Source organism: Lithobates pipiens, unplaced genomic scaffold (genome assembly GCF_037356315.1).
Source record: "Lithobates pipiens isolate NorthernLeopardFrog02 unplaced genomic scaffold, aLitPip1_a1.2 Scaffold_16, whole genome shotgun sequence".
Taxonomy (NCBI): Eukaryota; Metazoa; Chordata; class Amphibia; order Anura; family Ranidae; genus Lithobates; species Lithobates pipiens.
Window position 1 is genome coordinate 156,820,322 of NW_027507748.1, and position 26,569 is coordinate 156,846,890.

The 26,569-nt window shown below is 42.4% G+C and overlaps 1 protein-coding gene and 1 pseudogene across 3 annotated transcripts in view; one reads left to right on the plus strand and one right to left on the minus strand.

The window, feature by feature from the left end:
• The window catches only part of APOO (apolipoprotein O), a 236,529-nt gene that overhangs the window by 129,254 nt on the left and 80,706 nt on the right, over positions 1–26,569 (minus strand). The window contains exon 1 of one of the 2 annotated variants that reach the window (XM_077480701.1): positions 16,741–16,900. The exons of the other annotated variant lie outside the window; for it this stretch is intronic. Within the exon in view, the coding sequence (XP_077336827.1) occupies positions 16,741–16,749 (9 nt within the window). The 5' untranslated portion in view covers positions 16,750–16,900. Of the gene's footprint in view, positions 1–16,740; positions 16,901–26,569 lie in introns of those variants that run through there. 2 annotated transcript variants of the gene reach the window in all.
• Positions 16,573–26,569, plus strand: part of LOC143982197 (uncharacterized protein CXorf58-like) — a 38,201-nt pseudogene continuing 28,204 nt past the window's right edge. Inside the window, exons 1-3 of the transcript XR_013274415.1 lie at positions 16,573–16,887; positions 18,228–18,357; positions 21,521–21,620. The product of XR_013274415.1 is annotated as an uncharacterized protein CXorf58-like (transcript). The remainder of the gene's footprint in view (positions 16,888–18,227; positions 18,358–21,520; positions 21,621–26,569) is intronic.

Genomic DNA, 26,569 nt, shown 5'->3' on the forward strand with positions numbered 1-26,569 from the left:
TGCATCTATAACCAAGGATCCACCTTGCCAATACATCATTTAACAAAATGTATAGATCTGTAAATGCATTTCTTGATAGAGAACAAATAAAATAGATCTAATTGTATAACGTATCCTGTAACTACTCTACAACTTGATTCTTTCTGGATGTGGATAAAGTTGCCCTAAAAACAACACAACCCATGACCAACAAAAGGTAAAAGGTCGAGCTGCTACAGGATATAGGGTAAAATGCATGAAAAAATGCATATTAACTGATATCAAGGTACCTAAAACTGATTTAAATACACATCAAATCTGAGCGTTTTTTCATACGTTTTTATACACACACAGTGAAAAAGACCCCTTACAAAAATACAACTAGCAATATAAGATCACGTGGAGTGATTAAAGTTTGAGCAACCAATTTACTTGACTAAGCAAGCTGATTGTGCATCTGAGAACATTGCTTACCACTGCAGGAAGTTGACATAAAAAATCCCAGCTGGTCACACAAAAGTTACTGTAGTTTTAGTTTCTTATAAAAACTTAGATTCCTCAAAGTGTAAGGAGCAACTGTTATATGTTGCAATCCAGTTTCAAAGTACAATGGAGTGATAAGGTTACATTATGTTGCATTACTGTTGTGAAGTGAACCTATCAGGTTTGGAAGCTTTCTCAAGTAAATCTATTGCTTAAATGCATCTGTACCAAGACTTGGAGTGAAGTAATGTATCCACAAAGATCTCAGCAGTGGTGTGTTATGGCTTCAACAGCTTGTAAACGCCTGCTGTGTGTTTATATTAAAAATACTAACAGTCTGATAAGATTCTGTACTTCACAGGAAATACAGTAGATGAGATTTCCATGCCTTTGTTGTAAACTTTGAATATGATTTTCTCCACAATGCCTATAGCTACAGAGGTGATTAATTACTTGTTTTAACCACTTACCGACCGCCCGCCGCCTTTATACATCGGCATTTTGAAGAGGAATGTCGTTGATAAGGCAGCAGCTCGCTGCCATATCCCCAGTAATCTCTTCTTCAGCGGGTAGTCAGCTTTCAGATAAAAGTGGTCTCTGCGGTGGATTTTCAAGATCACTTTTATCGGTGGCAGGAGAGGCCCCCCTCCCGCGTGCTATGGTGCCCTCCGCCGCTTACCGGAGCTGTCAGTAGTGGCGGAGGCAATTGTATTTTCTGCCTGTGTGGTATGGAGCTGAGTGAGGGGAAGATGGCCCCCACCAGGCTCCATACCATTGCAGGGCGGAAGCGACGTCAAAAGGCCCATAGCTCTTAACCTCTTCCCGCCCGCCCTATAGCCGAATGACGGCTAAAGAGCAGGCGCTTTCGTCCGGGAGGCCGTCCCTGGACGTCCTGGTGTTTACTTCCACAATGCGCGCCACCGCGGGCGCGCATCGGGGAAGTTGTGTTTGCCGTGTCCCCCGGAGACAGGCAAACACAGATCGCTGTAAACGGCCAATCACAGCAGACGTTTACCGCACGATCGGCGTGTCCAATGGGAGATGATCTCATATGTAAACATATGAGATCATCTCTCAGCGCCGCTCTCCCTCCTCACACAGACAGCGTGTGAGAGGGGAGAGATGAACGGCTGCAGCGGCCGTAAGTGGAAAAATAAATTTAAAAAAAAGTGCGATCCGCCCCAGTGCCATCTACCCCAGTGCTACCTGCCCCCAGTGCCACCTGTTAGTTCCATCTGTCCCCAGTGCCACCTGTTGTCAGTGCCATTTGTCCCCAGTGCCATCTGTCATCAGTGCCATTTGTCATCAGTGCCACCTGTCAGTGTCACGTGCCATCTGTTGTCAGTGTCACGTGTCATCAATGCCACTTATCAGTGCCATTTGTCATCAGTGTCACGCGTCATCGGTGCCACGTATTAGTGCCACGTATTAGTGCCATCTTTCATCAGTGCCACATATTAGTGCCACCTGTCATCAGTGCCACGTATAAGTGTCATCATTGCCATGTATCAGTGCCATCTGTCATCAGTGTCACGTGTCATTGTCCTGGTGCTCCAGGGCCTTCAAAAGTGTAATAGGTAGTCAACAAGTTAGATGTGTAATTTATGCTCCTAGAACACCTGATGGCGCTCCCTGCATGTTGGGCCTCTCTATGTGGCCAGGCTGTGAAAAAGTCCCACACATGTAGTATTGTAATACTCAGGAGGAGTAGCAGAATTTTTTTGGGGGTGTCATTTGTGGTATACACATGCCATGTGAGAGAAATAACCTATTACAATGACAATTTTGTGGAAAAAAAATTTAAAAATGAAAAATCTTAATTTTGCAAAGAATTGTGGGAAAAAAATGACAACATCAAAAAGCTCACCATGCCTCTTACTAAATACCTTGGAATGTCTACTTTCCAAAAAGGGGTCATTTGGGGGGTATTTCTACTTTCCTGGCTTGTTCGGGTCACAAGAAGCGAGATAGGCCACCAGTACATCAGATGTGACCAATTTTGTGCAATTCGCACCACAGCTTGTAGACTCTCTAACTTTCACAAAGACCAAATAATATCCACTAATTTGGGTTATTTTTACCAAAGACATGTAGCAGTATAAATTGTGGCCAAAATTTATGAAAAAAATATAATAATTTGCATAATTTTGTCACAGAAACAAAGAAATATGCTTTTAAAGAGCAATGTACCTGTACGTTGATGTGCCCAGCCATGCCATTCTGCCAACGTAAATGTGCAGGAGGCGATCCTTAAGCGGTTAAGGGAGTTCTTTGGGAACCCCCAGGTCACCATAACTAGTGTCCCCACTATTACTTTTCTGGGGACACCCCAGAATTTGTGTTTTCCCTTTACTTTCAATGATAATGATAAACAGGACAAATAGAAAGGGTGAATCTCCCTAAGGGGGGCACAGGCAGCAATAAACTGACAGATGTTCTCCAGTCTATACAAAACCAAGTTTGCCCTTCCTTTAGTTATACTTTAATGCATAGAATTAATAAGGTAAAAAACCCTCTGCCTTTAGAACCACTTTAAGTGCACAGGTAATTCGGTGCCTACAAATGCCTCTTTCATACTTAAAATTCCTTTCTTGTGCATCAGACAATCCCCTTCAGTCTCGGGCACACACTACAGCTTTGTTTTCTTGGAGCTCCACTCCTCATCCACAAACTAATGAAAATGCTCTACGACTATGTTCACACTAGTGCCGTTACATATATTAAAGTGGTAGTAAAGCCTGCTTGGTGATATTTACCTACAGGTAAGCCTATAATAAGGTTTACCTGTAGGTAAAATGAATATCTCCTAAACGTACACGGTTTAGGAGATAATCACCCTGGATGCAACCAGTTACATCACCGGTGCATGCGTTCTGAAAGGCCCAGCATACCTTGCCAGGATCTTCAGAAATTCATGCCAGAACCGAGGGCTCCCGTGCAACGTCATCCCAGCTCTAGCCAATCGCATAGCTGGAGCGTGCGAACGTGGACGAAAACCCAAGAGAGGATGTCAGCCCTCTCAGCAGTGACACCACACCGCTGGAAGGCTTTGTTCCAAGGTAAGTATTGAATAACGTGCTAGTATGCGATACATAATAGCAAATTATGCACTTCCCGGTCTGGGGCGTGCACACCACCGCCATGCTCCCGCTGTGATTAGACACAGAGAGCTGATCGGCAGGTACAACGGACTCAATGTCCACTGGCACTCACCGATGTTTCGGTACACAGGCAGAATGGAGGTATGTAAACAAGGCAGATTGCCATCCTGCTACTACAGAAGGCATGAATCCTGTGTCTCTGCTAAGCAGGGGCACTGATCCATGCCTTCTAGTACAAGCATCTCCCCCACAGTAGTAAAGCACTGGTCAGGCACACATTGGTGTTACCTGATGTTAACCCGTTCCCTGCCAGTGTCATTAGTACAGTGACAGCGCATATATATATATATATATTTTAGCACTGATCACTGTATTAGTATCACTGTATTAGTATCACTGGTCCCCCAAAAAGGGTCAAAAGCATCAGTGTCTTGAATGTCTGCTGCAAATTCGCAGTCCCACTAAAAGTTGCTTATCGCTGCCATTAAAAAAAAAAAATTATATTATATATATTATATATTCCCATAGTTTGTAGATGCTATAACTTTTGTGCAAACCAATCAATATACGCTCATTTGGGTTTTTTTTTTTTTTTTTTTTAACCAAAAACATGTAGCAGAATACATATTGGCCTAAACTGATGAAGAAATTTGTTTTTCATTCATTTATTTATTTTTATTGGGTATGATTTTCTATAATAAATATCCCCAAAAAATGTCTTCATCTTTTTTTTTTCACATATTCTACATATTTTTGGGTAAAAAAAAAAAAAAAAAAAAAAAAGGACGCGATAAGCGTTTGGTTTGCGCAAAAGTTATAGCGTCAACAAAATAGCGGATATAGTTATTGCATTTTTAGAATTCATTTTTTGGACTGGACTGACATATCAGCGGATAGATCGGACACTTTTGACACTTTTTTGGGGATCAGTGACATTTATACAGTGATCAGAGCTAAAAATAGCTACTGATTACTGTGTAAATGACACTGGCAGTGAAGGGGATAACACTAGGGGTGATCAAGGGGTTAAGTGTTCCCTAGGGAAGTGTCTCTAACTGTGGGGGGAGTGGACTGAGAGGGAGTAGGAGGAGATCGCTGTCCCTGATTACTAGGAATAGACAATATCTCTCTACTTCCCTGTCAGAACAGGGATCTGTTAGTTTACATTGACAGATCCTCGTTCTGGCTCTCTGTGGAGCAATTGTGGGTGGCCAGCAGACATTGCGGCCGCAGGCCACACGCATCGGCTTGGGCAAGACAAAGGCTTAATGAGCTAGTATGCATTGCATACTAGCTCAATATGAATTACTTACCTTAGATCGAAGCTCCCGCAGAAGTCCTCATATCCCCGGCAACATCGTTCCGGGAGTTAGTTCCAGGTCACTCCCGTGCATGTGTGCGGGAGCCGCCGGTAACGGCACACTAACTGAAGCAACGGCAAGTATGTGCCGGCACATGCAGATACAGCGGATATCTCCTAAACTGTGCAGCTTTAGGAGTTATGCAGGGTAGCTACAGGTAAGCCTCATTATAGGCTTACCTGTAGCAAAAAGTGGTTGTAAAGGGTTTACAACCACTTTAAAACGGTCCACGTACACCTATGGAGATTTGCGCAGCCGTGCCAACTTGCCACAGTATAATGACAACAGTTGGTCGGTTAAGCAAAAATAAATAAATAAAAAAAATAAGCAGCAGTGATGCACCAAAAATGCCATTTTCATGCGCTCCGAAAGAAGCTGGAGAAAAAATAGATTTTTATTGGTTTTTATTGTGATGCATTGCAGTGCGACAGAAAATGCATATAAAACAAAAAATAAAAAAAAATTGCACTAGCGTGAACGGGGGCTAAATATCAGCTCAAGCGTTGTTACTGTTGATAACCTCCAAGTCAAGAGAGGTTTTAGCCTTGCCCCAGTGTGTGCTGGAGATTTAAGAGGAACAGGAAATTAATTTGATATACAATACATTGTGCTTTGTGGGAGGTTCATCTAAAACAATATCAGTTAAGTCTTAAAAGTTTGAATGAAATTAAAGTAAAACTATAGGCAAAACTTGTTTTTCATTTTGGAGTAAGAAAGGGTTATAACCCCTGTCAGATTTTTTTTTTTTTTTTGCCATCTGTGTCCCATTTCAGAGATTTCCCTTCACTTCTTGTCCCATAGCCAAATGGGAAGTGAGAGGAAATCCCTGCAAATGAAGGGAATCCCAGGTCACCAGTACTAGTGCCCCCATTGATAGATTTGCCTTTTATTACTTTCAATGATAATGGTAAAAAGGACAAATATAAAAAAGGGTGAATTTCCATATTTTGGGGGCACAGACAGCAATAAAAACTGGCAGGTGTTCTAATCCTTCTCCACTCTATCCAAAATTGAAAAAAAATAAAGTTTTGCCTTTAATTATAAACTAAAGAAAAGTTTGAAAAAAAAGTTACATTTTAATTTGGGTATTAATACCCCAATTTTTATTTTATTTTATGATAATTCCATCTGGCTTTGTATAGCAGTTCCACAACTCAAACGAATCTGAATGATAAACTCTACCTAATTGTAAAAGTGGCTGATTTCAGACTGGATATATTATTCTTCCAAAAGTACTCTGGCGCCCTCTGGTGACCGTACAATAAAATCTCACTGTACAGGCAGCTTTATCGCCACAAATGTTTTCTACTGCTATAAGCAACAATTCTATAAACACTAAATATATAAAACAAAAAAAAAAGCAGCGTTCTATGGGACCAGCATAAAAACCTTGCAGTCTTGAAGCCAAGTAATTTATTCGATGCACACTTGGGAAAATTGGCCTCTTGCACACTGCTGCTTCTAAATGGGCATTTTAGCTCAATGCACCACAATAAAAGACTCTGGGGGTTATTTACTAAAGGAAAATCCACTTTGCACTGCAAGTGCCCTTGAAAGTAAAGTCGCTGTAGATCCGAGGGGGATATGCAAGGAAAATAAACAGCATTCTAGCTTGCTCATGATTGGATGATAAAATCAGCAGAGCTTCCACTCTTAGATTTAGAGCGACTGCACTTCCAAGTGCACTTTCAAGTGGATTTGCCTTTTGCAAATAACCCCCAATGTGTCCACGCACACAGTTTTTCAGTGGAGTTTAAAGGCAGATTTCAATCACAGGTATACAGTGGAAAACAAAGACAAAGATAAATCATTTCAGAACTTTTTCCACCGTTAACGTGACCTATAAACTGTACAACTCAATTGAAAAATAAACTGAAATCTTTTAGGGGAGGGAAGTAAAAAAAATCAAAAAATAAAATAATATGGTTGCATAAGTGTGCACACTCTTAAACTAATACTTTGTTGAAGCAACTTTTTATTTTATTACAGCATAATTTTTTGGGTAGGAGTCCATCAGCATGGCACATCTTGACTTGGCAATATTTGCCCACCCTTCCTTGCAAAAACACTCCAAATCTGTCAGATTGCGAGGGCATCTCCTGTGCACAGCCCTCTTCAGATCACCCCACAGATTTTCAATCGGATTCAGGTCTGGGCTCTGGCTGGGCCATTCCAAAACTTTAATCTTCTTCTGGTGAAGCCATTCCTTTGTTGATTTGGATGTATGCTTTGGGTCCTTGCCATGCTGAAAGAAGAAGTTCCTCTTCATGTTCTGCATTCTAGCAGAAGCCTGAAGGTTTTGTGCCAATATTGACTGGTATTTGGAACTGTTCATAATCCCCTCTACCTTGACTAAGGCCCTTGTTCCAGCTGAAGAAAAACAGCCCCAAAAGAAAGATGCTGCCACCACCATGCTTCACTGTGGGTATGGTGTTCTTTTGGTGATGTGCAGTGTTGTTTTTCTGCCAAACCTATCTTTTGAAATTATGACCAAAAAGTTAAACATTGGTTTCAACAGACCATAAAACATTTCCCCACATGCTTTTGGGAGACTTCAGGTGTGTTTTTGCAAAATATAGCCGGGCTCTGATGTTTTTCTTTGTAAGAAAAGGCTTCTGTCTTGAAACTCTTCCCCATAGCCCAGATATATGAAGAACACAGAGGATTGTTGTCACATGTACTACAAAGCTAGTACTTGCCAGATATTCCTGCAGCTTCTTTAATGTTGCTGTAGACCTCTTGGCAGATTCCCTGACCAGTTTTCTTCTAGTCTTTGGAGGGATGTCCAGTTCTTGGTACTGTAACTGTTGTGCCATATTTTCTCCACTTGATAAAGACTGTCTTCACTGTGTTTCATGGTATATCTAATGCCGTGGAAATTCTTTTGTACCCTTCTCCCGACTGATATCTTTTAACAATGAGATGCCTCTGATGTTTTGGAAGCTCTCTGCGGACCATAGCTTTTGCTGCAGGATGTGACTAAGAAAAAGTCAGGAAAGACCTACTAGAACAGCTCAACTATATTTGGGGTTAATCAGAGGCACTTTAAAATGATGGCAGGTGTGTACTGACTCCTATTTAATATAGTTTGAATGGGATTGCTTTATTCTGAACACAGCTACATCCCCAGTTATAGGAGGGTGTGCACACTTATGCAACCACATTATTTTATTTATACTTCCCTCCCCTAAAAGATTTCAGTTTATTTTTCAATTGAGTTGTACAGATTATAGAGGTCACGTTAAAAGGTGGAAAAAGTTCTGAAATTATTTATATTGGTCTCATTTTTTTACATCACAGAAACCTAACATTTTAACAGGGGTGTGTAGACTTTTAATATCCAATTTATGTTAACCACTTCCATTTCAGGCCAATTCTGGCATGCCTCTCCTACATGTAGAAATCTTATTTTTGCTAGAAAATTACTCACAAACATTTTGGAAAAAAAAACAATTTAATGAATTTAAAAAAAAACAGGGCCAATTAGCTATAATTCTCCTCAGAGCTGTGTGGGAGGAGCTATAATTCCCCTCATAGCTGTGTGGGAGGAGCTATAATTCTCCTCAGAGCTGTGTGGGAGGAGCTATAATTCCCCTCAGAGCTGTATGGTACTACCTATAATTCTCCTCAGAGCTGTGTGGGAGGAGCTATAATTCCCTTCAGAGCTGTGTGGGAGGAGCTATAATTCCCCTCAGAGCTGTGTGGGAGGAGCTAGAGTTCTCCTCAGAGCTGTGTAGGAGGAGCTATAATTCCCGCTATAATTCTCCTCAGAGCTATGTGAGGAGCAAGAATTCCCCTCAGAGCTGTGTGGGAGGAGCTATAATTCCCTTTAGAGCTGTGTGGGAGGAGCTATAATTCCCCTCAGAGCTGTGTGGGAGGAGCTATAATTCCCCTCAGAGCTGTGTGGGACTAGCTATAAAATTCTCCTCAGAGCTATGCGGGACTACCTATAATTCCCCTCAGAGCTGAGTGGGAGGAGCTATAATTCCCCTCAGAGCTGAGTGGGAGGAGCTATAATTCCCCTCAGAGCTGAGTGGGAGGAGCTATAATTCCCCTCAGAGCTGAGTGGGAGGAGCTATAATTCCCCTCAGAGCTGAGTGGGAGGAGCTATAATTCCCCTCAGAGCTGTGTGGGAGGAGCTATAATTCCCCTCAGAGCTGTGTGGGAGGAGCTATAATTCCCCTCAGAGCTTTTGTCCCCTCCCACTCTAGTTTTGAACATTTCTCCATTCATTTCTATGGGACAAATTTCGCAGCAAAAATGACGATATTTTGTGAACCATTCGGCAAAACGTTCCACAAAGTAATAGCACACCAATCAGGAACAATCCGCTTGTAAAAGCTGTGGGAGGAGTTAGGGTGGTAAATTTGGCTATAATAATATATATGTGAGATAACAATAAGTGCTCTTGCTATGCAAGAACACTTAATTACAGCATCGAGCATCGCCGTTTCATCCCCGGTGGATTCGATAATCTTAGTGTTCCTAGGCATTTCCTCAAGTACCATCAAAAATCTACAGATGGTTTAAGGGTCTGGGTCATCGAAACAATGCCAAAGAACCTCCCCTCAGCCGAACCTTTCAGAAAACTCTGTCATAGAGAAATGTTTTGGATTTTTACTTTAAATGTTCTTGCCCCTGGAAAGTTGAACGAAGACTTTGAAACTAGTGCCATTCTCTAGATTACTCCTTTGCTAATATATTTGTACAGGATTTTTTATTAGTATATAATTTTAGTATATTATTTTAAAATATGTTAAATATTTTTAAATAATTTTAACAATTTTGATATATATTTTTAAATATATTTATACATATTTTTTGCTTTAGATATATAATTTTTTTTATTTTTTTTTATTTTTTTAAATATTTTCTCTTTGCCCCTTTATTCCCCCTCCAGTCTCTCTCTCTCTCTCATATATATATATATATATATATATATATATATATATATATATATATATATATATATATATATATATATATTTTTTTTTATTATTATTATGCCTAGTCTTAAGAATTATTGAAGACTGTAAAAATATCGATTCTCATTTTCAATTTTTAACAGATTCCCGACCAGCGCACGCCAATGTATGTTGGCAAAATGGCATGGGCAGGCAAATGGGAGTACCTGTACGTCCCTTTAAATTTGCTGCCCTGTCATCATGCTCGCGTGCTGGTCGGGACCCCGAGTCCAGCCGCGGGCATACCCGCGATCGTCTCACGGGGCGGCAGAACGAGGAGATGCTGTTGTAAACAGCATCTCCCCGTTCTGCCTAGCAACTAGTGACGCTGATCTCTGCTCCATGTGATTGGAGCAGAGATCAGTGTTCACTAAATTAAAGCCCAGCCCCCAACAGTTAGTAACACACCCCTAGGAACACTTAACCCCTACACTGCCACCCACTGGTTAACCCCTTCACTGCCAGTGTCATTTACACAGGAATCACTGCATTTATATAGCAGTAATTGCTGTATAAATGACAATGGTCCCAAAAATGTGTCAAAAATGTCCGATGTGTCCGCCATAATGTCGCAGTCACAATAAAAAAAAAAAAAAAAAAAAAAAATCACTGATCGCCGCCATTACTAGTAAAAAAAAAAAAAAAATTTATAAAAATGCCATAAATCTATCCCCTATATGCTATAACTTTTGCGCAAACCAATCAAGCGCTTATTGCGATTTTTTTTACCAAAAATATGTAGAAGAATACGCATCGGCCTAAACTGAGGGAAAAAAAATGTGTTTTTTTAAATAATTTTTGGGGGATATTTATTATAACAAAAAGTAAAAAATGCGTTTTTTTCAAAATTGTCACTCTATTTTTGTTTTTAGCGCAAAAAATAAAAACCGCAGGGGTGATCAAATACCACCAAAAGAAAGCTCTCTTTGTGTGGAAAAAAAAAGGAAGTCAATTTTGTTTGGGAGCCACATCGCATGACCGCGCAATTGTCAGTTAAAGCGAAGCAGTGCCGAATCGCAAAAAGTGGTCTGGTCTTTGACCAGCAAAATGGTCCGAGGTTGAAGTGGTTAAACGTCGCTCATTGGTGGTTGTTCTGTATGAAATCATATAATGTTTTTTGTTTGTTTAGGGATTTTATTTCTGTTACTCTTCCTGTCCTATACCTTTTATATTGTGATAACGCACAATTTACATATTCCCCGCCCCTAAGGTCCGCCCATGTAGTATAAATTAGTCCCATACAGTCATCAGGTTGATAAAGGAACCAATGAGATGTTCTGAAACGCGTCCCTCTTTGATGACTGCTTCCTGTTTTTGGTCCATGCTGGTTGCTGGTTATTGTCTCCTGCCGCTGACGTCACTTCCGGGATCGGCGGTTCTCCTGTTTTGTGACTGTGATTGCGGGCTGGCCTGTCAGTTCTCTTGGAGCTCCCTGCTGGTTTTCCCGTTGGCATCCTCGGGACCCCCCGCTACTGGACACACACAGCCTAAAGAACTTATATAAGCCAGTGACCACTGCCTTCATGCCGGACCACCTACATGGATATTAATGATATGCTCTGCCAGTCTACTTATCTTGTAAGTGTTTTTTAGCCCTTTTTGGGGAAATTAAACAGCTTTTAATTCTACACTTAGAGACGCCTTTTCTTTGTTTTTCTGTTTCCTATTCAGAGATTGCTTCTCTCCATAAGTGCAGCCCTAAGTGGGGAAGATACCCTATTATAGACTTTCTGGTTCATAAAGACATCTGTTTTTGCTTGGTCCTGAAGTTCAGAACGCCCTTACAAACTGTATCTGGATTTATAACCTTAAATTACGTGGAGAGTTCTTTGCTGTCAGAGCGGTAAGGATGTGGAATTCTCTCACAAGCACTGATATCAGGAGGGAGTGTTGATAGTTTAACCACTTGACCGCTGGGCAATTAAACACCCTTAATAACCAGACCAATTTTCAGCTTTCGGTGCTCTCACATTTTGAATGACAATTACTCAGTCATGCAACACTGGACCTATATGAAATTTTTGTCCTTTTTTCACAGAAATGGAGCTTTCTTTTGGTGGTATTTAATCACCGCTGGGTTTTTGTATTTTTTGTGCTATAAAAGAAAAAAAGACCGAAAATTCTGTAAAAAAAATTATTTTTCTTCGTTTCCATTTTAAAATTAAGCAGATTAGTAATTTTGCTTCATAAATTTTGGCCAAAATTTATACTACTACATATCTTTGGTAAAAAATAAGTACAAATTGGTGGATATTATTTGGTCTTTGTGAAAGTTATAGAGTCCACAAGCTATGGTGCCAATATCTGAAAATTGATCACACCTGAAGGACTGACGGCCTATCTCATTTCTTGAGACCATAACATGCCAGAAAAGTACAAATACCCCCCAAATGACCCCTTTTTGGAAAAAAGACATTCCAAGGTATTGAGGCATGATGAGTTTTTTTAAGTTATGCTGAGTAAATAGATACCTAACATGTCACCCTTCAAAATTGCACAGGCTCGTGGAATGGCGCCAAGCGTCGCTACTTAAAAATCCACATAGGCGATGCTTAAATTTTTTTTACTGGTTATATGTTTTGAGTTACAGAGGAAGTCTAGAGCCAAAAGTATTGCTCTCGCTGTAACGTTCGCAGCGATACCTCACATGTGGTTTGAACACCGTTTTCATATGTGGGCAGGACTTACGTATGCATTCGCTTCTGCATGCGAGCACATGGGGACAGGGGCGCTTTAAATTTTTATTTTATTTTTTATTGTTCATTTTACTTTATTTATTTTAGTTTGACATTTTTTTCCCCAAAAATAAATTTTTTGATCACTTTTATTCCTATTACAAGGAATGTAAACATCCCCTGTAATAGGAATATGGCATGACAGGTCCTTTTTACAGTGAGATATGGGGTCAATAAGACCCTGCATCTCACCACTAGGCTGGGAAAAGCCTGAAATAATAAAAAAAAAAAAAAAAAAAAAAAAGATTCTGGCTTTGATCGTATTGGCGAGTCAGTAGAAGCAGGGGGGGGGGGGAGGGGGGATGTCCCCTCTTGCCTCCTGCAAGAACGATCAAGCAGACAAACAGCCACTATAATCATTCTTATGGTGTAGGGAATCGCCAGCTGAAAAAGCTGATATCTGAATGATGCCTGTAGCTACACCTATCATTCAGATATCCCTGCACAAACTCAAGGACATCATATGACAGCCGGCGGGAGGGAAGTGGTTAAAATGCATTTTTTTTTTAACACAAAGTGTCCATTTATAAAATATTTCTAACACATAGCATGTATATACCAAAAATGACACCCCAAAATAGATTCTCCTACTCCTCCTGAGTACGGCGATACCACATGTGTGAGACTTCCACAGCCTGGCCACATACAGAGGCCGAGTACAGCCAAGCATGGCCGAGTATGGCTGGGTATCACCGAGTATGGCTGGGTATTGCAGGGTATCACAGAGTATGACTGAGCATGGCCGAGTATGGCTGGGTATCACAGAGTATGGCTGGGTATTGCAGAGTATCACTGAGTATGGCAATTTATGGCAGAGTATTGGCAGGCTATTGCAGAGTAATGCTGGGTATTGCAGAGTATTGGCAGGGCATTGCTGGGTATAGCAGAGTATTGTCAGGGCATCACAGAGTATTGGCAGGGTACTGCAGAGTATTGGTAGGGCATTGCTGGGTATTGCAGAGTATTGGCATGGCATCGCAGAGTATTGGCAGGGCATTGCAGAGTATTGGCAGGGCATTGCTGGGTATTGCAGAGTATTGGCAGGGCATTGCTGGGTAATGCAGAGTATTGGCAGGGCATTGCTGGGTAATGCAGAGTATTGGCAGGGCATTGAGGGGTTAATTGTTGGTGAGCAGCACTGTGGGCACTGCAGATCCAGCCCACAGCGCTGCTGACACTGATCTCTCCCCTCCACTGTACCGATCGGTTTGTTTACAAGTGATCGCTTCATCATTTGATGGAGCAATCACGTGGTGGTCACGAATGCTCTCGAGTCTGTGCCCCAGGGGGCGCGCGAGAGCAGAATTCTGTTAGGACGTCATATGGCGGCCTCCCAGAGTTAAGCAACCGCCCTGTAGCCGTCATTCGGCTATGGGCCGGTTGTTAAGTGGTTAAAGAGGAACTGCAGTCTGCTCACATAACTTGTAATAAAAACATCTTTGCCATTCTGAAGCTTCTTTCCAACCACTTTGCATGTTATTTTATATATACTGGGATTCTGTACTTGCCAAATATGCTGCAGAAATCTCCCTCCATTGAGTCCGGCTGCATCCATTTTAACTGTGGGCAGCTGAAGCTGCTGCCTGTTCACTTCCTGGATTTACAGAGGCACACCTCCAGCTCTGCAGCTTTCATTGGCTCTCTTATGACACATCCTCCCCACCCTGCCTGGTAAACTCTCAGGAGAGAGAGAGCGAGCTGTGCATGATGTCATAAGTCTAGGCTAATGACCAGACAATAAACAGTAAGTGGGCTGTGTAAGGTATTTACTGGCAGAAAAAAAAAATGTTTTACTGTCCAAAGTTAAAACAAAAAGGGCTGAAGATTTAATAGATGGAAAGATGAAAAAAGTGGTCTGCTTTAAAAAAAAAAAACAATTAGACGGGCACCTTAAAGTGGAACTTGCGCTACTTTTTTAATCTAATAAATTTGATGAGTTTTGCCAGGAAGGAAGGGGGGGGGGGGTGGGGGGGTGAGTCATAAGAGGGCCAATGAAAGCAGAAGAGTTGGAGGTGTGCCTCTGTCTGTAAATCCAGGAAGTAAACAGGCAGCAGCTTCAGCTGCCCACAGTTAAAATGGCTGCAGCCAGACTCAGTGGAGGGAGATTTCTGCAGCATATTTGGCAAGTACAGAATCACAGTATATATAAAATATGCAAAGTGGCTGGAGGGAAGCTTCAAAATGGCAAAGATGTTTTTATTACAAAATTATGTGAGCAGACTGCAGTTCCTTTTGAATGATCGAAGCATACAAGGGTATACGATGTGCTATTGACATACACACACCACAGGTTGGACTGGTGTCTTTTTTCAACCTTACTGACTATGTAACTGGCCAGAATATTAAATATTTCCGGCCATTGAAAAGAATGAATGCTCAAGCGCTAAATGCGCCTTGCAATTAGGTGAGTCGGACATTTTTAATTTTTTTTTCCACTGAAACACTGCACTCCTGAAGTGATGGTTTTTGGAAACACCAACGCTCGCATGGATGCATAAGCTAACACGAAGGGGCGTTTAGTGCCGGTTCACACTGGTGCGATGTCAGAGATTCCTCCCCCCCTTTTTTGTCTGTAGCAGAATCGGATCGCATGATTCCTGTCCGAGGGTGCAGATCGCACTGCGATATACGAGGCGATTTGGAGGCGTCATTAACTTTTACCTGACACTCCCAGCAGTTCGCATAGGGCAGTGTGAACTGCCGCCGGGAAACATGCAGTGGATTCGCAGGGTTCCTCCATCGCATCAGTGTGAACCGGCCCTTCAGAAACAAAAGCGTAAAATGCTCTTTATGCAGCCCATCCATGGTCGAATTTCGAACACATTTTCTTTTCAAAATCAGAAAGTTTGTTTGTTTTTATGTGATGCGCTGGCGCCACCATTGATTTTCAAAATTCGGCCGGCCAAGCCTTCAATTTCACCTCCTGTTGCTACGGAAAAGAATTTTTGGCGGCCGGGAATCTTCTTTTCTGTCCGGAAATTTTCTTTTCTTATTACATTTCTCGCACGATTCTCCCATCATTGATTAGAAAATCGTTTTTCAAAAAATTTCCAACATGTCCGATTCCTAAAATTTGATTTCCGCACGAAAATCGGCTGTTGCTGCAGCCCACTAATGGTTGCAAAATTCGTACGAAAATTCTTACATACGATTTCCGAAAGAAAATTCTTTCAACAATTCAAACCGTGTATGGACGGTAAGGATGAGCTCAGGCGTGTTTGCATGGTCCACGTGCAGAGCCCGCCAGGAAGTTGGCACAGCGCTGCGCTAATCACAGGCAGCAGGACATTTCCCTGATGCGCAGCTGCAGAGATCAGGAAATGTCTCACTGCCTGTGATTAGCGCATCTCTGCGACTTCCTGGCGGGCTCTGCACGTGGAGCATGCGAACACACCTGAGCTCATCCCTAATGGCTGCCATTAGGCTACCTTCATATTTTACTAAACGCGTAAGGTGTGTTTTGCCATGCATTTCAGAAACGCGCTGCAGTCGCGACTCGTGCTTGCAGTGACATTATTAATGACACCCCGAGCGCGGGTAGTGGACTCGCGTTCCGCCGCATGTTTGTTGCGTGACCAAAATGCGCACTGAATAAACAAAAACGGCACTTCGTGACCGAAAAAGGTTCTGGAGCGTTTTTTGCGTGCAGGGCAGCCAATTCAAGTGAATGAGCTGCTTAGGCGCAATTTATATGTGAAAACGCACGCGGGAAATGCGTTCCCCCGCATTCTGGCGTGACTGCGGCCATCGCTGCCCAGTATACAGGCGGCTTAGGGCTTCTCTCAGCCAATACAAGCTGACCTCTCAACCAATACAAGCTGACCTCTCAGCTTCAGTCACTGAGACAATACAGTTCTCTGGAGCGTTTTGCAGCTCTCCATTAGAACATATAGAATGTCTTGCAGCCAATTAAATGCTTTATTAGAGAAGTCCATCTCCTCAGAGCAGTAGCTGGGATTCCCCGCCTGGTACACAGCGGTCACACTGACCCACGTGAGGAGAATTCAGGCCTGACCCCTCTCCTCACACGGCCTCCCGCCCATTATAACATACAGAATCAGCAGCACTCGGCATGCCGTGCCCACACCCTCCTCCATTCCACACTCTCATTCCTCACCTTGAACATGACAGCGGAGGTGAGACCCGGGCTGCAGGAGGAAACTAGGCCGCGCTCACCTTAGCAACAGTAAAGGCCCTAGCAACGCGTCCTCCCAGAAACGCCACACTACGGAGACCCACATGGGACAAATCTCAGGCGCTTCTACGGCGAGGACTACGGAGCTTCGGGTGAGAAGGTGTGGGAAGGGGGAAAGTGTAAACACGACAGGCTGTGGAGGAGGCGGGAGGATACCAGGATAGGCAATCATTGCTAAGGTGGGAGACTGGTTTGGAATCCCTGGCCGGGAGGGGGGAGGAGGAGGGGGGCGTTACCATGGTAACTGCAGACGCGAGTTTTTATAAACTGGTAATCGTGTAATCGTCAGATCAGGGTCATAAATCGGATAGATAATAGGAAGTCTAATCACAGCAGGATTATTGTGCTACTGGGAAAAGAGAGATGATTAGTATAGTTTATGTACAATCAACTTCATTCTCCAAAAACGTATAGAGAACTACTTAACTTTCCAATCAATCTGTAACCAATCAGGCAGTCCATTGTGTTACATACCTGGTGGTAGCATAGTTGTCAACATTGTAAAAAAAAAAAATCGGGACACTTTTTTTGGCTGTGGGCTGAGTTGTATAATAATTAGGAGGCGGGGCATGCATTTGTAGGAGTGGCTTTGTGCGTTGTGGTGAAAATGGGTGTGGTTTATATGGAATAGTGGGTGTTGCTTAAATGGGCGTGGCTCAAAGGGGTGTGGTTAGAGTCTGAGATGAATGAGGGATAGAGGGACAGCAGCCCAAGATGCTACACAACGCCTTGAGGCGATTCAGTTCACATTGTGCGCTATACAAGTATTTCATTCATTCACTAGAAATATGTGTATTCGAATCTAGAAAGTTTAACAATCAGCAGATAAAGATACTCCAAACACCTGGTGTTAGCGCTTCAGTCATCCCGGCACCATGGTTGTTATGGTGTCAGGATGATTGAAGTGCATTAATTCTATTATTACATTGTAATATAAAATTAAATCATTCAACTCACCATAATGCTGAATCAGTGGGATCTCTGAGCGTGTCACCTGCCACGTCACCTGCCACCAGCAGAGTTCGTCCCTGCATCTGGTGTCCCCAGCAGAGTTTGTCCCTGCATCTGGTGTCCCCAGCAGAGTCCGTCCTTGCATCAGGTGTCCCCAGCGGAGTCCGTCCTTGCATCAGGTGTCCCCAGCAGAGTCTGTCCTTGCATCAGGTGCCCCCAGCAGAGTCCATCCTTGCCTCAGGTGCATCAGGTGCCCCCAGCAGAGTCCATCCTTGGATCAGGTGTCCCCAGCAGAGTCCGTCCTTGCATCAGGTTCCCCCAGCAGAGTCCATCCTTGCATCAGGTAACTGATCGATTGGATGTATTTCTCAAGCATCTTTTTGCATAGTATACATTCTAAATACATTTATTGTATGTTATGTTCTCAACTGACATTTTTGTGTTTTTACATTTTTGTTTCAGGGTCATGAATGTATCTGGTATGTCAGGAACATCCATCTCTATCAGTCTTCCTACAAGTGCCTCTATAGAATCGCTACCAGCAACAAGAAATGATGACAAAACAAATCAATCAAAGATAACAAATATGTAAGTGTTAATGGCATGCAACAGTACGTAAAAAAACAACAACAACATCAAAATGCATTACTTGCATATATTACCATATATGATAAAAAAAACAGTATGGATCGTGGCCATGCAATTGGTATTTTATGAGCTTGCCATGCCCCCAGCTCTAGCTCCTCCCACTGCCTCTCAGACTTTCGATACAATGGTCGTTAGCATTGCATCAGATATAGTAGCAATAAGAATTGCAGAACCAAGGGAAGTTCCTAGCTTTTCGTTTTGCTCTGACATGTCATATGATATAGCCAAGAGGAGAACTGGGGGGGGGGGATTTCCCTCACTCTGCTGGATGCTGCTGCATCTGAGATATGAGTACATTTAAAAAACGGAACCAAGGCGGAATTTGTGCTGGGGGCTATTTTATCTAAGGGGGAAGATGTGTGTTCCATTCTACTGACCCTGCACTCTGCTTTTATGTATTCTTGACCACTGCACTCTGCATTATTTATTCCTGACCTCTTTGTAACATACTACCGATCCCTGCACTGTGCATCACATCTTACCTCCCCCTGAACTCTGTGTTGCTCCTGACTGCTGCACTCTGCATTATATTCTACTGATCCCTGCACTCTGCATTACATACTTTTGACCCCTGAACTCTGTTACATACTCCTGAGCCCTTTGGTCTGTGTTACATACTTGTGACACCTGCACTTTGTTACATACTACAAACGCCTGAACTCTGCATTACTTACTCCTAACACTTGTACTGTGTGTTACATACTACCTCTGCATTACTCCTGATCTCTGCAGTCTGCACTGCATACAACTGATCTCTGAGCTCTTCATTACTTAATCCTGACCGCTGCATTCTGTGTTACATACTATTGGCCCCCTGAGCTTTTGTTTAATCGGTACTGACCCCTGAAATCTTCAAGCCTTTCTTAATTTCTGCAAAGTTATCGCTTTAAAAAAAGGAAAAAAGGGTGTAGTGCACATTGGGGATCTTTGACCTCTTCCATTATGTTCGCTCGATTTCCACCTCTCCGGGGTTTCCTGCTTTAAATACCATAGGTTACAATGGTGATTAATCCTATTTACTGGTGAGAGCTTTACTACTACTGGCCATCATCTGTTAGCAGCACATAAAGTGTGCTGGAAGTGAGGCTATGCCAATAAGAAGCAAATTTAATTGCCAGTGTTGCCGTACCCTCAAACATCTCGTGTTTCCGGTGGTGAGATCCCTTGTCATAGTTCCTGCACATCTTGATGTCCATAAATGAATGAACAAATGATCAACCCTTAGGGTCATGTCCGATGGGTGATTCTGCTTCTGGAGGTGGCAGAATGGTAGAGGGGACGCTTCCATTTACTCTAAAGAGTCAAGAGTCGCACCCTTACTCGTTTAGAATGTTGCAGAATCTCACTTCCTGGGTAGGGTGCAGTGAAGGAAAGGCACCTTACTGGTCTGGTCAACAAGGAAGCAAATCTATGGCAAAAAGTTAAGTGGTCTGTTAGCAATCCTGTTGCTGACATAAGTTTGAGATGCTTCTGAGATTATTCACTGTATTGCTCAGGGCAAATATGGAAACCTGTGCTCCCCCAAGCGTTCACAACTACCCACTAATCACACAATGAGCTGGTGGTGCCACTGGAAGGAAATATTTTTCCTGTTTTGGTGGCGTCACTGAGAAGAAAGAATGCCCTTGGGTTGGTGGTGTGACTGAAATTAAAAAATGTCCCTGCGGTGGTAATGTCAGTGGAAAAAACATCAATACAAAGCTCCACTCCCATCCCCCACTTTTCCAGTACAGATCTCTTCCCTCAAGCCCACCTCCCCCCCCCCCCCCCTTAACCACTAGAGATTACCTCAGGCGTGTTTGAAAACAAGTCAGAATCCGAATAAGCTATCCCCCAGGAAAGTGGTCAGCGTCGACAGCCAATCAAAAGCGGTGGGGGCATTCCCTGCCCCGCAGTCGTATATATACATGCATTAAATGCCTCTACCACCTATAATTGCCATTGGCAGCTTCCCAGTGGGATAGCTCAGGTTGGTTCTAACTTCTGTCCAACAACACCTGAACTCATCCCTACTCATCATCCCCCCCCCCCCCCCAACACAAAGCTCTCTACCTCAAGTTCCCCTCCACAATGTTTCTCCTCCCCCCAGCCCCTGTACAGAGCTCTTCCACCCACCCCCAGCTACTTACCTAGTTCACAGTGCAAGTGAAGAGGCTGCTAGGAGGCTGTCATGCTGCAGAGCAGGAGCACTGCAGCATGACAGCCCATCTTTATGGCAGCTGTTCCTCCTGCACTGAGGATGCACAAAAAAGCCCCGCTGACAGGAGTGACACTGCAGTCAGGGGGTAGAAAACTGTTCAAGCTCCCGGCACACCCCTACCCTCTACCCTCTACAGAACTGTTGCACCTTGGACATGTGGCCATTCTGCCCCCCAAGTTGTATTGAAAACAGCATGTGACCTATAGCTGACCTGTATTTTATCTCCTAAAGTTGGCCATAGATGGATTCCTCAATCCACACAACTGAGACATTGCATTCTGACAGCGGGGACTCTCCGCTCTCCTGAATTTTTTTACTACAAATGAGATCGACATCTGTTGAGCAGGAGTAGTCACATATGGACTGAAATTTAGCCATTCCCTGTTGAACCCTACAAATTTCCTTCCATCTATGGCCAGCTTTAACTCCGGCAGCCTGCTTTAAACTGCTGCTTATCAACTTATTACCACACAACAAATTACTGGGCGATAGCTAGTACTCAACAGGAATTTCCTGAACACGGCAACAGGAATACCAGGCATACTAAGTGATGTAATACATAATGGACTTTATTCAAAGAAGGCTGTCTAGACTAGAGAAACAAAGCTAATTTATTTATCCCCCTCATTGTTATCTCTGTTAGATGTGACCAGTGTTGAGGCATTGCACACGTGGCCTTTGCCAAATTGTAACTATTGAACAGCGTTGGGCAGTCAACAATTGTCCTTCAACAGTAATATTGACCTCTCTACCAGAGATCACGCAATGCGCTAAATTGGTTCTAATGCCTTTACCGAAGTTCAGCTCATAATAGGTTGTAATACTAAGGAGTCTGTGTATATTTTTTTTTTTTACACGAGATCCAAGATAATTTACACTTTTTTTTTTTTTTATTGTACCTAGGATGGAAGTGGGAGTTGCAATCATCTGTATTCAGAGAGCGTGGAGATGTCACCACAATAGAAAACTTTTTAGGCTACTTAAACATGCCATCCGAGCAGCTGTAAGTAGGCATTATATGGCTAATTATTATTCATGACACTGACATTTTATTTTGGATCTAGAGAGTATGAATTACTGCAACTACTGTAAATGGTTATCTATGAGGAGTATACCTATAAACAAACTATTATGGAGCACAAGATGTATCTGCAGATGTAATTTCTAGTAAGCATTTTAAGTGCTAGGCCTTTAACTGCTGGCATGCTATTTGTTCTCTACTAAGTTTAATACAAAGGTGTTCGGAATAGGGGATCTTTTCAAAATTTGAAGAATTATCTTTACAAAAATTACATAAAGCACATGTGTTTGTTTTATTACAGTAAGCTTTCTTACCCGGAAGCACCTTTCCAAATACTGTAGGAGAAAATACTTGGGGTTGATGCTAATTTCCATGAAAAAAGGCATCAAGATTAGGGGGTATATTTATAAAAAAAAAAAAAAAATCACAAAACTATTTGTCCTGTGAAACTGCATGTTGATGCATTAAGTGTGAACGGGGGCAAAAATTTATGTTATAAGGCTATTTTCCCTCCAGGTCAAATGTTTTTCATTCATAGTGAATCAGCAAAATGCTGCATTATGGACACTAGTTGGAACTAAAGATCATAGTATAAAGTATTCATTTCTTGTGCTCATCAGCTCCATCCACTGGTCATAATGTGGTATTTTCCTGATACCCTATGTTCTATATAAAAGATAAACATTAAACCTGGAGAGAAAATGGCATAATAACATATGTTTTTGCAGCTATTCACACAGAACAAATGTATATACAGCTTCACAGGACAAATATCTCTTAGATTTTTTTATTTACATGAATCCAAATGTGTGTTTAAAAAGCATGGTGTTTCCTTTATCAACCTTTTCACTTTTCCCTTTCATATACCTAAGGCGGCTCAAAAGTTAAAGGCAAAAGAAAATAAGGTTTGACTGACCGTTGCTGCTACTGCTGCTACCTAGTATAAAGGCTGATCCTTAAAGAGGAAGTAAACCCTGATGAGTTTACTTCCTCTTTCATTCCCTGTAAAGGCAAAGCATAATGGACTACTATGCATCGCATAGTAGTCCATTATGTGTCACTTACCTGACACAGGAGCCAGCGAAGTCACCGCTGTCCCCTGTAGTTCCGAGCGTCCATCTTCTTGGTGGGTCTCCGTGGGTCTCGCTGCTCCGGCGCTGTGATTCGCCGGACTAGCGATGACGTCACTCCCGCGCATGCACATGGGAGCCGAGACTCGCGGCATTGCCGTCATCGACGATGCCCCGCTCAGTGCGCCTGCGCGTCGCTGTCTACGGCGCATTCGCTGTAGATAGCGGTGCCCGTCTTCGGGCAAATATCTCCTAAACCGTATAGGTTTGGGAGATATTTCTTGGACCTACAGGTAAGCCTTAATCTAGGCTTACCTGTAGGTCAAAGTGGTTTGTAAGGGTTTACAACCACTTTAACGAGTTCATTGTACAAAGGAAAAGTAAATCTAGGCACACCCAACTTCAACTAGCTTGAAACAATTATGCCCTGTACACATGGTCGGACTTTCCGATGAAAAATGTGCGATTGGATCTTGTTGTCGGAAATTCCGATCGTGTGTGGGTTCCATCTGACTTTTTCCGTCTGAATTTCCGACACACAAAGTTTGAGAGCAGGATCTAAAATTTTCCAACAACAAAATCCGATTGTTTAACTTCTGATCGTGTGTAGACAATTCCGACGGACAAAGTGCCATGTATGCTCAGAATAAGTTACGAAACGAAAGCTATTGGCTACTGCCCTCTTTATAGTCCCGACGTACGTGTTCTATGTCACCGTGTTCTAAAACAATCGGATTTTCCAACAACTTTGTGCGACTGTGTGTATGCAAGACAAGTTTGGGCCAAAATCCATCGGATTTTGTAGTCGGAAAGTTCACTGGCTGCTCTGAAACATTTCCAAGACCAAAATGGATAAAAATGGAAAAAAATTTGAAAAATTGCTTTAACAACTTTAGCCCAGGAAGGATTTGCCCCCTTAGGCCGGATTCACACCTATGCATTTTTAGTGATTTTTGCTGGTCTGCACTACAGTCCATATAACATTCTTTCCTATGGAACAGGTTCTATAGTGCAAATCTGTAAAATGCGAAAAGCACTAAAAATGCATACGTGTGAACCCAGCCTTAATGACCAGGCAATTTGTTTTGCTAAAACGGCACTGCGTCGCTTTAACTGACAATTACGTGGTCGTGTGACACTGTACTGTGACATCCTTTTTTTACCACAAATAGGTTTCTTTTGGTGGTATTTGATCACCTTTGCGGTTTTTATTTTTTGCGCTATAGACAAACAAAGAGCGAAAAAAAAAAAAGTTTTTTTTACAAAATTCTTTTTGCTATAATACATATCCCCAAAAAAAAAAAAAAATATATATATATATATATATATATATATATATATATATATATATATATATATATATATATATATATATATATATATAAAAACATTTATTCATCAGTTTAGGCCGATATATAGTCTTCTACATATTTTTGGTAAAAAAAAAAAATCACAATAGACGTATATTGATTGGTTTGCGCAAAAGTTATCACGTCTACAAACTATGGGATAAATTTAAAGAGGAGGGCCAGTTTTTAAAAAAAAAATTTAAAGTCAGCAGCTGCAAACACTGTAGCTGCTGACTTTTAGACCCCTTTCACACCAGGGCGTTTTGCAGGTGCTATAGCGTTAGAAATAGCACCTGCAATCCGCTATTGCGGCATATTGCCGACGGTTTTAACCCTTCCGCAGCCGCTAGCGGGGGGGTAAAAGCGCCCCGCTAGCGGCCAAAATGCGCCGCAAATTCGGCGGTAAAACGCTGCTAAAAATAGCGGCGTTTTACCGCCGACGCAATGGGCGGTGTGGTGTGAAAGGGGTCTTAATGAGCACACTTACCTGTCCAGGGCGCCCACGATGTCGGCTGCCCGAGGCTGACCCGTCCCTCGGCTCTCGGGTCCCGGCGCCGCCATTTTGGCTAAGGGAAACAGGCAGTGGAGCCTTGCGGCTTCACTGCCCGTTTCCTAATGCGCATGCGCGAGTCGCGCAGCGCTTTGTGAATGGGGCGCGCTGTGTTCTGGGACACACAGTTCCCAGAACACAGCGCGACCCATTACCCAGAAGATGCCACACAGAGAAGAGAAGATAGAAGATCTCCGCGGAGGAGGAAGAGGCAGATTAGGACTATGTGCCTAGCAACAGGCATTTCTGGTAAGTTAAAAAAAAAATTCATTTTTTTTTCTGATTTTTTTTCTAATTTTTAATGTATTTTTTTTTTCAGGGTGGCCCTCCACTTTAAGGGCTCTTTTTTTTTTTATTGTTTTTACTAGTAACTGCGACATTGCAAATGACACTTTTAGGGGACCACTGACATTATTACATTGATCAGTGCTATATAAATGCACTGATCGATGTAAAAATTACACTGGCAGGGAAGGTGTTATCATTAGGGGGTGATCAAGGGTCTAGGTGTGTTCTAACTGTAGGGGGATGTGCTGCCAGGGACATGACAGAGATCACTGTCCCGCTGCCTGGAAACAGTAGATCTCTGTAAAATCCCCTGTCACAATGGGGATCTGCTTGTTTACATAGGCAGATCCCCGTTCTGCCTCTGCACTAGGCGATCGCGGGTCGCCCGCGAATGTGCAGCAGCTTGCGGATGCGAAAGCCGCCGGTGCTGCCCACCTGCCCGCCCCCTTCTTTTTGTAAGACTTTTCGGGATAGATCAGACTGATTCTAATTAGAATTGCTCTGACCAGTCCCAGAAGCCCTACAGAAATAAGGGAAAAAGAGCAGGGATTTTTAATCCTCCGACCCCTACATTAGCTGTGTCGGTACTGACAGCTCATCAACCCCCCCTCCCCCACCCCCCGAGGTAGGTGCAGTAGGGACCAGGGAGGTGGAGAAGGTCTATGGTTTTTCTTCACCTCATTTTTTTGTGAAAAGGTGAACTTGCGCTTAAAATCAAGAATGCACAATTGAATGTTAAAAAAAAAAATAAATATTGTTTAGTTACAAAGCATTGAGATGTATTTGCATTTAACAACTTTTAGGGCTCATGCACACAGGCATATTAAAATGCTTGTATCTACACATGATCATAGTGGCAAAATGATCATGCATAAAAAACGCATATAATGGTCAGTAAAGTGCTTCTGTTTACATGCTATCAGACCCGAAAATATCTGTAAAGTGTTTACTCTGTAAAATTTTTCTTTCATGCCTCTAGCTCAGTTTTCAATTGCAGCATGTATATGTGTTTACATACATTCAGGCATAAATTATGCAGAATTATTGGACTGTGGATGCAGAATCCTACATGGCACAATGCAGCTGTGTGTGTGGGGGGGGGGGGGGGGGATTATAACAGAAACAATGCTGTTTTCAGAAATGCAAAAAAAATTTACATTGTACACTAATTTGCTTAAGCCCTTTTATACACCTAGCCTAAAACACTAGTAGCAATGGAGGGAAAGGTAGCATATTTTCCTTTTCGATCAGAAAAAAAAACAGCATGCCTTAAATGCTTATAGAACATAAATTACATACAAATATTCACTGCTCTCCAAGACAGTATAAATGCTAAACTAATACAGTGCCTTGAAAGTATTCATAGCCCTTGAAAATGTACACATTTTGTCATGTTACAACCAAAAACCTAAATGTATTTTATTGGGATTTTATAGACCAACACAAAGTGGCACATAATTGTGAAGTGGAAGGAAAATGATAAATGGTTTTCAAATTTTTTTAAATAAAGATCTGAAAAGTAAGGCGTGCATTTGTATTCAGCCCCCCCCCGAGTCAATACTTTGTAGAACAACCTTTCACTGCAATTACAGCTGCAAGTCTTTTTACAGTGAGAACTAAGGGTTACAGAATCCTACGCCCAAAGACTGACAAAGTGACAATAAGCCGTTGTAT